The 12,353-nt window shown below is 44.7% G+C and overlaps 1 protein-coding gene across 3 annotated transcripts in view; it reads left to right on the top strand.

The window, feature by feature from the left end:
• Nucleotides 1-12,353, top strand: part of plxnd1 (plexin D1) — a 159,467-nt gene that overhangs the window by 75,659 nt on the left and 71,455 nt on the right. For all 3 annotated transcript variants that reach the window (XM_072280756.1, XM_072280757.1, XM_072280755.1), the window contains exons 15-16: nucleotides 790-929; nucleotides 10,715-10,885. In XM_072280756.1, the coding sequence (XP_072136857.1) occupies nucleotides 790-929; nucleotides 10,715-10,885 (311 nt within the window). The remainder of the gene's footprint in view (nucleotides 1-789; nucleotides 930-10,714; nucleotides 10,886-12,353) is intronic.

The following is a 12,353-nucleotide window of genomic DNA, read 5'->3' as shown; positions in this document are numbered from 1 at the left end:
ACAGCCAACAGCACCACAAATTTTTGTGTCACCTGCAAACTGACTAATCACCTGTTCCTCGTATATTCATATCCATGTTATTAATATTCCTGATGACCTTGGTGCTACTCGAAGAAGTCTGCTGTCCTTTTCCATTCTGCCTTTACCTGACTTCCAACCCAGCACTACAATGGAGACTCAAATGTCTTTTATGTCATGTCACGGCATGTTTCTCAGTTCAGAGTCATTAGAGAAGTGTATTAAATGCTAGCTTAGTCAGTGTTGCCCGGAACGTGAATAAATAAGAAAAAAAAACACTTTCTGCTCAGTTTTGTGTTTGATATACTTCGATATACTTTGGCACATCATTTGGCAAGTTCATTAAGGATATATGAATCTGATATACAAAATGGGCAACACACACAAAAATGCTGAGGAAACTCAGCAGGTCAGGCAGTATCTATAAAGTGTGTGTTCACGTATTGTACATTGGCACACAAGTTGAGGGTCACACAGGCAGGCGTTACAAATGTGCATTTGTGTGTTGCATTAATGGATGTCAAGTGTGTGCATGTTATGTACATAAGCTTTTGCATGTATGTTTTGGACATACAACTTTTGGCCGAGACCAATGTCTGGTTACAATGGGATTTTACCTTGTGACCCTGATGATGCAGCACTTGAAATAGCCTGTACAGTCATGGATTAACTTTTCCACACTGCTGGCCACTCTGTTGGATACTTGCAAGTTTGTTTTCCATCTATCTACTGCAGATTTTCATCTGATGAACTTGTGTTTTTCCTGACTAGGTTCCTGAGGTCACCAAGGTAGTTCCTGATCAGGGGCCCAAAGCTGGAGGAACCCAAATCACCATCAGAGGCAAAAACCTGCACATTGGGTCTATGGTCAGGGTCATTGTCAATGGCTCCAAGGACTGTACCAATATAAAGTAAGTCTCATGGCAGCAGCTTCAGTGGATGGGTTTTGTCATTCATTTACTTGTCTGTAGCACAAACAATATTTGAAAGATGGCATTGTCATATGCAACCAGGAAGCTGCATTTGGCTATACAATTTAGATGAACCTTCCTTGAGATCTAATGATATCACTCTTTCTCAGACAGACTCTGTTTTGAGTATTTTATCCTGGTTTAAAACAATTTCAGATTGAGTCCTTCACCAAGTATACTCAGCTGCCCAGAAGTAAACAAGCCCGTGACAAGTCTGCTCGGCTGCTGACCATATCCAATCTCTGGAAGTTTGCTCTCCAGCATCAGCTAACCAGGTCTCTGATCCCAGCTCTCATCCGTGCCAGGTCTTTACCAACCCTCCAACCTTCAACTGTAGGAGGCAGAACGCTCTGTCCTCAGTAAGGGCCTCACCTTTGTCCCCCTTTGCCCACACCTCAGCGAGTTCCGTGTTTGCCATGATGCAGAACTCTTCTTCCGCCGTCTCCGTCTCCGAGCCTACTTCTTCGGCAAGGACTCTTCCACCCCCACGGATGACCCCTTCTCCCGTCTTCAACCCTCCTGTTCTTCATGGACACCCCGCTCTGGTCTTCTGCCTGCTCTGGATCTCTTTATGGCTAACTGCCGACGGGACATCAACTGTCTCAACTTCACCGCATCTTGTTCCCATTCCAACCTCACTCCTTCCGAACGCTCTGCTCTCCACTCCCTCCGCACTAATCCTAACCTTATTATTAAACCTGCCGATAAGGGGGGTGCTGTTGTAGTCCGGCGTACCGACCTCTACCTTGCCGAGGCACAGCGACAACTCACGGATACCTCCTCTTATCTACCCCTCGATCGTGACCCCACTAAGGAGCACCAGGCCATTGTCTCCCACACCATCACCGACTTTATCCGCTCAGGGGATCTCCCATCCACTGCTACCAACCTTATAGTTCCCACACCCCGCACTTCCGGTTTCTACCTCCTACCCAAGATCCACAAACCTGCCTGTCCTGGCAGACCTATTGTCTCAGCTTGCTCCTGCCCCACCAAACTCGTTTCTGCATACCTCGACACAGTTTTATCCCCCCTTGTTCAATCCCTTCCTACCTATGTTCGTGACACTTCTCACGCTCTTAAACTTTTCGATGATTTTAAGTTCCCTGGCCCCCACTGCTTTATTTTCACCATGGATGTCCAGTCCCTATATACTTCCATCCCCCATCAGGAAGGTCTCAAAGCTGTCCGCTTCTTTTTGGATTCCAGACCTAATCAGTTCCCCTCTACCACCACTCTGCTCCGTCTAGCGGAATTAGTCCTTACTCTTAATAATTTCTCCTTTGGCTCCTCCCACTTCCTCCAAATTAAAGGCGTAGCTATGGGCACCCGTATGGGTCCTAGCTATGCCTGCCTTTTTGTTGGCTTTGAGGAACAATCTATGTTCCGTACCTATTCTGGTATCTGTCTCCCACTTTTCCTTCACTACATCAACGACTGCATTGGCGCTGCTTCCTGCACGCATGCTGAGCTCGTTGACTTTATTAACTTTGCCTCCAACATTCACCCTGCCCTCAAGTTTACCTGGCCCATTTCCGACACCTCCCTCCCCTTCCTAGATCTTTCTGCCTCTATCTCTGGAGACAGCTTATCCACTGATGTCTGCTATAAGCCTACTGACTCTCACAGCTATCTGGACTATTTCTCTTCTCGCCGTCTCTTGCAAAAATGCCATCCCCTTCTCGCAATTCCTCCGTCTCCGCCGCATCTGCTCTCAGGATGAGGCTTTTCATTCCAGGACAAGGGAGATGTCCTCCTTTTTTTTAAAAAAGAGGGGCTTCCCTTCCTCCACCATCAACTCTGCTCTCAAATGCATCTCCCCCATTTCACGCACATCTGCTCTCACTCCATCCTCCTGCCACCTCACTAGGAATAGGGTTCCCCTGGTCCTCACCTACCACCCCACCAGCCTCCGGGTCCAACATATTATTCTCCGTAACTTCCACCACCACCAACGGGATCCCACCACTAAGCACATCTTTCCCTCCCCCACCTCTCTGCTTTCTGCAGGGATCGCTCCCTACGCGACTCCCTTGTCCATTCGTCCCCCCCATCCCTCTCCACTGATCTCCCTCCTGGCACTTATCCTTGTAAGCGGAACAAGTGCTACACGTGCCCTTACACTTCCTCCCTTACCACCATTCAGGGCCCCAGACAGTCCTTCCAGGTGAGGTGACACTTCACCTGTGAGTCAGCTGCGTCCAGTGGTCCCGATGTGGCCTTCTATATATTGGCGAGACCCGATGCAGACTGGGAGACCGCTTTGCTGAACACCTACGCTCTGTCCGCCAGAGAAAGCAGGATCTCCCGATGGCCACACATTTTAATTCCACATCCCATTCCCATTCAGACATGTCTATCCATGGCCTCCTCTACTGTAAAGATGAAGCCACACTCAGGTTGGAGGAACAACACCTTATATTCCGTCAGGGTAGCTTCCAACCTGATGGCATGAACATCGACTTCTCTAACTTCCGCTAGGCCCCACCTCCCCCTCGTACCCCATCTGTTACTTATTTTTATGCACACATTCTTTCTCTCACTCTCCTTTTTCTCCCTCTGTCCCTCTGACTATACCTCTTGCCCATCCTCTGGGTTCCCCCCCCCCCCCCGTATTTCTCCCTGGGCCTTCTGTCCCATGATCCTCTCATATCCCCTTTGCCAATCACCTGTCCAGCTCTTGGCTCCATCCCTCCCCCTCCTGTCTTCTCCTATCATTTTGGATCTCCCCAAATCTCTTACTAACTCTTCCTTCAGTTAGTCCTGACGAAGGGTCTCGGCCCAAAACGTCGACTGTACCTCTTCCTAGAGATGCTGCCTGGCGTGCTGCGTTCACCAGCAACTTTGATGTTTGTTGCTGTCTCTCAGCTGTGTTGGTTCTCTCATACCCAGCGGAAAGACAACCTCATTTATCTGCTACCAGGACCTCCACTCCTCTGCCAGAAACTCCACTCCCTACTACCCATGTCCCCTTAGTTACATTAGTTTTCTGTAACTTGAGTCCTCCTACCTGCCACCAGGATATTCTCATTCCCCTTCCCTGGGCTTTGTCTCTCACCACTTCTAGTTGAAACCTTCCTCCCCCCCCACCCCCCATGATCTTTCGCTCTTGTCAGGATCCTTTCCCCACCGGGACACTTGTTCCTTCAGGACATTCCTCCCCCCTCCCTCCTGCCAGCCAGGAGTCAATCTTCCTCACATGGATCATCTGTCCCTATTAGCCAGGATCTTTTATCTGCCCATCTTACCAAGACTTTTTCTCAGCTATCCTGTCTAATTCCTAGCCTTTGTCAGATTCAGCTTTTGCCAAGTGCCTCGAATCTTTCGATATTTTTCACCAAATAAATCCTTGGCGGATTTATCTTAGTGCCTGGAGGCGGAGGAGGTTGGGGAGGTCCTAAATGAATACTTTGCTTCAGTATTCACAAATGAAAAGGACCTTGATCAGGGTGAGTTCGAAATAGAACAGGCCTGTGTGCTGGACAATGTGGAGATTAAGGAAGAAGAAGTGTTGGATCTTCTTAAAAACATCAAGATTGATAAGTCCCCAGGGCCGGACGTGATATACCCCAGGTTGCTGTGGGAAGTGAGAGAAAAGATCGCTGGAGCAGTAGCTATGATCTTTCAATCCTCCTTGGCTGCAGGGGAGGTGCCATAGGATTGGAGATTGGCAAATGTAGTTCCCTTGTTTAAAAAAGATAATGGGGAGAATCCAGGGAACTATAGTTTTATGTCGGTGGTCTGCAAACTATTGGAAAGGATTCTTACGGGTAGGATCTACGAGCATTTGTCTACTCAAGGATAGTCAACGTGGCTTTGTGAAGGGAAGGTCGTGCCTCACGAGCCTAATTGAGTTTTTTGAAGAAGTAACAAATGAAATTGATGAGGGTAGCGTGGTAGATGTGGTCTACATGGATTTTAGCAAGGCATTTGACAAGGTCCCCCGTGAGAGACTCATCCAGAAAGTCGTGAGGCATGGGATCAGTGGAACTTGGCTGTTTGGATAAAAAATTGGCTTACAGGAAGAAAGTAGTGGAAGGAAAGTATGCTGCCTGGAGGTCAGTGACTCGTGGAGTGCCGCAAGGATCTGTCCTGGGACCCCTGCTCTTTGTGAGTTTTATAAATGACCTGGATGAAGAGGCGGTAGGATGGGTGAGTAAGTTTGCAGACGACACGAAGATTGGAGGAGTTGTGGATGGAGCTGTAGGTTGTTGAAGGTTACAAGAGTATATAGACAGGATGCAGAGTTGGGCAGAAAAGTGGCAGATGGAGTTCAATCCGTATAAGTGTGAGGTCATGCATTTTGGAAGGACAAACCAGAAGGCTGAGTACAGGGTTAATAGTTGGTTACTTAAGAGTGTGGATGAACAGAGGGACCTTGGGGTTCAAATCCATACATCCCTCAAGGTCGCTGCACAGGTTAATAGGATAGTTAAGAAGACCTATGGGATGCTAGGCTTCATTAATAGGGGGATTGAGTTCAAGAGTAGAGAGGTCATGTTGCAGCTCTACAAATCTCTGGTGAGACCACACTGATAGTATTGTGTTCATTTCTGGTCACCTCACTATAGGAAGGATGTGGAAGTTATGGAGAGAGTGCAGAGGAGATTTACCAGGATGTTGCCTAGATTGAAAAACAAGATTTATGAGGCAAGGTGAGCAGAGCTGGGACTTTTCTCTTTGGAGCGTAGAAGGATGAGAGGGGACTTGATAGAGGTCTACAAGATTATGAGAGGCATAGACAGGGTGGACAGCTAGTACCTGTTTCTCAGGGCACAAATAGAGAACACCAGGAGTCATATGTACAAAGTTAAGGGAGGGAAGTTTAGGGGAGACATCAGGGGTAAGTTTTTCACACAGAGGGTTGTGGGTGCCTGGAATGACTTGCCAGGGATGGTGGTGGAGGCTGAAACATTAGGGGTATTTAAGAGCCTCTTGGACAGGCACATGGATGAAAGAAAAATAGAGGGTTATGGGGTAGTGTGGGTTTATTACGTTTTTTAAAAGGAATGTTTGGGTCAGCACAACATCAAGGGCCGAATGGCCTGTACTGTGCTGTAGTATTCTAGTGTCTAGTGACCAGAAACCTCTGGTCAGAAGTCTCTTCTAGTCCTCTGCCAAGGAAGTCCATCTTGTCAGAGTGTGTCTGTCAAAGAAAATGAATGCAGAAAATCTACTGGAAAAGGGAAGAGAACTGTCTGCTGATGTCCTGGCTGATGTTACAGAGTGTGTTGGTGTAGCAGTGATGTTAATGCCTTAGTAATTCAGAAGCCTGAATAATACCTGAGAAAGACCAGTTCAAATCCCACTGTAATTGCTGTGAAATGTGTATTCTGTTAAAACTTGCCTTAAATTATAATAGTGACCACAAAACTCCCAGATTATTTTAAAATTGCACTTTATTCATTAATGTCCATTTAGTGAAGAACTCTACTGTCTATAATCAGTCTGGCGTGTACGTAACTCCATACCCAACAACATTATCTAGAATGATCACTCAGTTCACAGAACGGACAATATACACTCAGTGGCCATTTCATTAGATACCCCCTGTACCTAATAAAGTGGCCACTGAGTGTATGTTTGTTGTTTTCTGCTGCTGTAGATTATCCATTTCGAGGTTCGATGTGCAGTGCATTTAAGAGATGCTCTTCTGTGTACCATTGTGGTAATACGCAGTTATTCGGGTTACTGTCAGCTTGAACCAGTCTGGTTATCTGATCTCTCTTATTAACAGGGTGTTTTTACCCACAGAACTGCTGCTCACTGGATGTTCTTTTTGTTTATCACATCGTTCTCTGTAAACTCTGGGAGACTCTTAGACCATAAGACATAGGAGCAGAATTAGGCCATCTGGCCCATCAAGTCTGCTCCACCATTCAATCATGGCTGATCCTTCTTTCTGTCTCCTCCTCAACCCCAGTTCCTGGCCTTCTCCCTTGTCCAATCAAGAACCTATCAATCTCTGTCTTAATTACACCCAGTGACCTGGCCTCCACAGCTGCATGTGGCAACAAATTCCACAAGTTCACCACCCTTTGGCTAAAGAAATTTCTATGCAATTAAACAATCTTGAATCTTGAAGTTAGCTCCCCTTCACTTTATGTTCCGCTTTAGACTTCTTACCTTTATCTTTTATCAAGCTAGATCTTATGGAGTCATAAGTTTGTCCAGTTGGTCAGAGACAGGTCTTACCAACTCTTTGCATTTGCTCGTAATAGGTCCTTATTGTTCTTTGCCATGCTTATCCAAGTGTCTAATAAAGCCTCTACTCCCGGCAAAATTAATGCTAACGTTGCATTTGCCTTTCTCACCAAGCAACTCAACCTGCAAGTTAACCTTTAGGAAATCCTGCATGAGGATTCCCAAGTCACTTTGCCTCTCAAATTTTTGTATTTTCTCTCCCTTTAGAAAATAGTCCATGCTCTTACTCTTTCTTCCAAAGTGCATGACCATACATTTCCCGACACTGTATTCTATGTGACACTTCTTTGACCATTCTAATACAAGTCCTTCTGCAGCCTCCCTGCTTCCTCAACATTACCTACCCCTCCACCTATGTTTGTATCATCTGCAAAGCCATCAATTCCGTCAACTAAATCAGTGACATACAAAACTTCAAAAAAAAGCAGTCCCAACACTGACCACTACAGAACACCACTAGTCACTGGCAGCCAATCAGAAAAGGCTCCCTTGATTCCCACTCTATGCCTCTTGCCAATCAGCCAATGCTCTATCTATGCTAGTATATTTCCTGTAATACCATGGCTTCTTATCTTACCATTTTATCATGTGCTTCCAATCGACTCCAACATCTTCCCAACCACTAAGGTCAGACTAACTGGCCTATATTTCCTTTATTCTGCCTCCCTCCCTTCATGAAGAGTGGAGTGACATTTGCAATTTCCCAGTCTTCTGAAACCATCCCAGAACCTAGTGATTCTTGAAAAATCATTACTAATGCCTCCACAATATCTTCACATACTTCTTTCAGAATCTTGGCGTGTAGTCCACCTGGTCCAGGTGACTTATCTATCTTCAGACCTTTCAGTTTCCCATTCACCTCGTCCCTAGCAATAGCAACTGCAATCACTTTGCCAGCTCTCTTCAACTTCCAGCATACTGCTAGTGTCTTCCATAGTGAAGGCTGATGCAAAGTACTTACTCAGTTCATCGGCTATTTCCGTGTCCCCCATTACCGCCTCTCCAGCATCGTTTTCCTGTGGTCATATATCTACACTCACCTCTCTTTTACTGTTTTTATATATCTAAAAAGCTTTGGGTATCCTCTTTGATATTATTGGCTAGCTTACCTTCATACTTCATCTTTTCTCTCCTTATGGCTTTTTTAGTTGCCTTCTGTTAGTTTTTAAAAGCTTTTCAATCCTCTTAACTTTCCACTTAATTTTAGATTTTATGTTGGCTTTGATGTTCCTTGTCAGCCACAGTTGCAATATCCTGCCTTTAGATTGCTACCTCTTTAGAATGTATAGATCCTGCACCTTCCGAATTGCACCTAGAAACTCCAGGCATTTCTGCTCTGCTGCCATTCAGTCAGTGTGCCCTACCAATCAACTTTCACCAGCTCCTCTCTCAGGCTCTATAACTCCTTTATTCCACTGTAATATTGATACATTTGACTTTAGCTCCTCCCTCTCAAATTGCAGGGCGAATTCAATTATATTATGATCACTACACCCTAAGGGTTCCTTTGCCTTAAACTTGGTTCAATTCTGATTAATTGCACAATCCTGAATAGCTGATCCCCACCCAGGTGAGCTCAACCACAAGCTGCTTTAAAATGCCATCTCATAGGCATTCTAAAAAATCTCTCTTAGGATCTAAAATCAGCAGCAACCTTATTTTCACGATCTGCTCACCTATTGAAATCCCCCATGACTTTCGCAGCTTTTTCCCTTTTTACATGCCATTTTTATCACCCATCGTAATTTGTAGCTCACATTCTGATTACTGTTCAGGGGCCTGAACATAAGCTTCCATCAGGGTATTTTTACCCTTGCAGTTTCTTAACTCCAACCGGAAGGATTCTACATCTTTCTATCCTATGTCATCTGTTTCTAAGGATTTTATTTCAATTTTTACCAACAGAGCCATGATGCTCCCTCTGCCTACCTGCCTGTCATTTCGATACAATGTGTATCCTTGGACGATGAGCTCCTAACTGTAGTCTTTGTCACGGCTCAGTGATGCCCACAATGCCATAACCTGCTAATCCCTAACTCTGCTACAAGATCATCTACCTTATTCCGTATGTTGCATGCATTAAAATATAACACTTGCAGTGCTGTATTCATCATCCTTGTCAATTTTGTTCCCGTTGTACTGCAATTCATTCCACTGACTGCAGTTTTGCCCCATCATTTACCTGTCCTTCCTGACTGTCTCACTAGACACTGCATCAACTGCCCATCCTCAGCCCTAGCACTTAGTTTCACAACCCCTGCCAAATTAGTTTCAATCCTCCCCAACAGCTCGAGCAAACCTGCACGTAAGGATATTGGTTCCCCTCAGGGTTCAGGTGTAACCCGTCCCTCCTGTGTACATACCTCCCCCAGAAGAGATCCCAATGATCGAGAAATCTGATACCCTACCCCCCGCACCAGTTCCTCAGCTATGCATTGATCTGCCAAATTGTCATATCCTTACACTCACTGGCACATGGCACAGGAAGTAATCCAGAATTACTATCCTAGATTTCCTGCTTTTCAGCTTTCTACCTAGCTCTCTAAATTCTCTCTTCAGGACCTCTCCTCTTTTCCTACTCGTGTCATTGGTGCCAATATGTACCAAGACTTCTGGCTGCTCACCCTCCCCCTTTAGAATGCCGTGGACCTGATCCAATACATCCCTGACCCTGGAACATGGGAGGCAACGTACCATTTGGGTGGCTCTATCTTGTGTCTACTCCTCTAAGTATGGAACCCCAATCATTATTACAATCCTCTTCTTTCCCCCTTCCCTTCTGAGCCACAGTGCCAGAGACCTGATCAATGTGGCTTTCCTCTAGTAGGGTCAATACCCCCCCAAACAGTATCCAAAATGGTATATTTATTATTAAGGGGATCAGCCGCAGGGGTATGCTGTACTGATTGCCCATTTCCTTCCCCTCTCCTGACAGACACCAAGGTTCCTGCCTCTTTCAACTGGGAGGCTGCAGGTCTCAAAGTATTCCCACATCTTACACAAAGAACACAACAGAGCCCCGGGAGCCATTCTCACTGCTCTAACTATACAGTAACAAACGAAGAATGAAAATCCCAGAATTAGCAGTTTCTGAGACACTCAAACAACCTTGTCTGACATCAACAATGTTTTCATGGTAAAAGTCATTTTGCTCACATTTCTTCATGTTTAGTCTGAACAACTGAACCTCTTAACCGTGCCTGCATTCTTTTATGCATTGAGTTGTTGCCACGTGATTGGCTGATAAGAAATTTGCATTAACGAGCAGGTGTCCCTAATAAAGTGGCTACTGGGTATATGTTGGTCTTGTTAGCAATGCCCAGAACCTGAAATCTGAATAAATTAAAACAAAAGTCCCCAGTGAACAGTTTGTGGGTTGTGGTTACATGTGGTTGTGGTTGCCATAGCTTCTGTATTTAATTTGGAACTACAGTTCAGAAGGATATCATTGCCATAAAGTGTTTTGGGATATAATGAGACCATTAAAGGCATTATATAAATGCAAACTTTTCCTTTCACAGACAGACTGAGTATGAGCTTGTATGTGTAATGCCAGCCATAAATATTGCTGAGACTGCCAGTTCCATCTGTGTCCAGTTTGAGAACAGAGGCTGCATCAGCAAGAACATGACCTTCAAGTATCGGGAGAATCCAATAATAGACAGCATTAGCCCGAACACCAGCTACATCAGGTAAGTTAGAAATCTGAATGAAGACAGACATCTCCATATTTAACATAAAAGTTAAAAAAAAAAGCTGCAGATACTGGAAATCTAAAATAATAACAAGTCTGGCAGTGTCTATGGAAACGGAAACAGAGAACTTTATAGGTTCAAGAGCCTTCTTCAGAACTGGTAAAAGAAGACAAGATGGTTTCAACTGGCAGTGAATGTGGGGGAGGACGGATATGACAAATGGTCATCTGTAATTGGGTAAGGCTTGGACTGGTGAGGATAAGTTGTAGAGGTCATCCAGTCAAGTGGGTTAATGGGTGCAGTTAAAGAGAGAAATTGGAAATGATAATAGCTATGAAATTAAACAGAACTAAAGAATGAGAATGCAAAGAACAAAACTCAAACTGCAAATCTCTACTGATAGAGACTGGTTTAATATATTAAAAAAAACAAGAGTGCCAGACTGAGTAAAATATTCTATAATTTCAGACTTTTCCTGTTTGTACAGGAACTGACTAGATCTTCTGTCAGTCATCCATCTGAGATATTGGCTCAGTGCTTCTCTCTCCATTAGTACAGCCTGACCTGTTGGAGTATGTCTGGCGGCCCTACATTTTGTAACTTTATGTTCCTTTCTTTGCATTCCCATTGTTTAGCTGCACCGATTTCATAGCTTTTATCATCCTTTATTTGGATGTTTACCCACAATTACTCCATTAACTTTCTGGCCAGATGATCTCATTTACAGTTTACTCCCACCTTAACCTCTGTCTCATCCTATTACAGATATTCCGTTTGTCCTATGCATCCTTCTTCCACCTCTGAACAGTGTAAATCCAACTTGTTATTAGTCTTTCCCAGTTCAGATAGTCTTTGACCTCAAACTTTGCTCTTTCCCACATAATGCTGCTCCTCACCTTCTGTTTTTATTTAACTTATAAGGCACTCTTTATTCATCACCTCTGATTAAGTTGACTGTTCCTCTACTTGAGTGCTTGGGAGGAGAAATTATGCTATTTATCACTTCTCAGGTTCCAGAAAGACCTTCTCTGAATTCCATAGTTTATTTATCTATGGGCGGAGAACTTCCTCCTCAGACAAGAACGGAATATCACATGGCTTTAGCCTGTTAAACTTGGTTCTGGACCTCCCCACCATTAGGAACATGACCTGCATTTAGCTAGTCTAGTCCTTTTACTCTGAGTTCCCTTCTCATTCTTTCAAACTACACCAGGTACAAGCCCACTTGTCCAAGTTTCTTCATGCATTAATCCTGCCATCCCAATTAGAAGCTTGATAATAGGACAATGTGGGGAAGAGGATGGGGTTTTACTCTCTACCTATCCCATGGGCACCTGCTCCATTGGGGTGAAGAGTGGGGAATGCCGATGCCTATGCTCTCTAATTTCAGTGCAGTCCTGCCAAAGTGCTCCCATGATGACTGAAGAATGAATTCCAGGACTTAGACTCAGTAATGATGAAGAAG

The sequence above is a fragment of the Mobula birostris genome, chromosome 16 (assembly GCF_030028105.1).
Source record: "Mobula birostris isolate sMobBir1 chromosome 16, sMobBir1.hap1, whole genome shotgun sequence".
NCBI lineage: Eukaryota > Metazoa > Chordata > Chondrichthyes > Myliobatiformes > Myliobatidae > Mobula > Mobula birostris.
The sequence above is the reverse complement of the archived record's forward strand: the minus strand, read 5'-3'. Positions and strand labels throughout refer to the sequence as shown.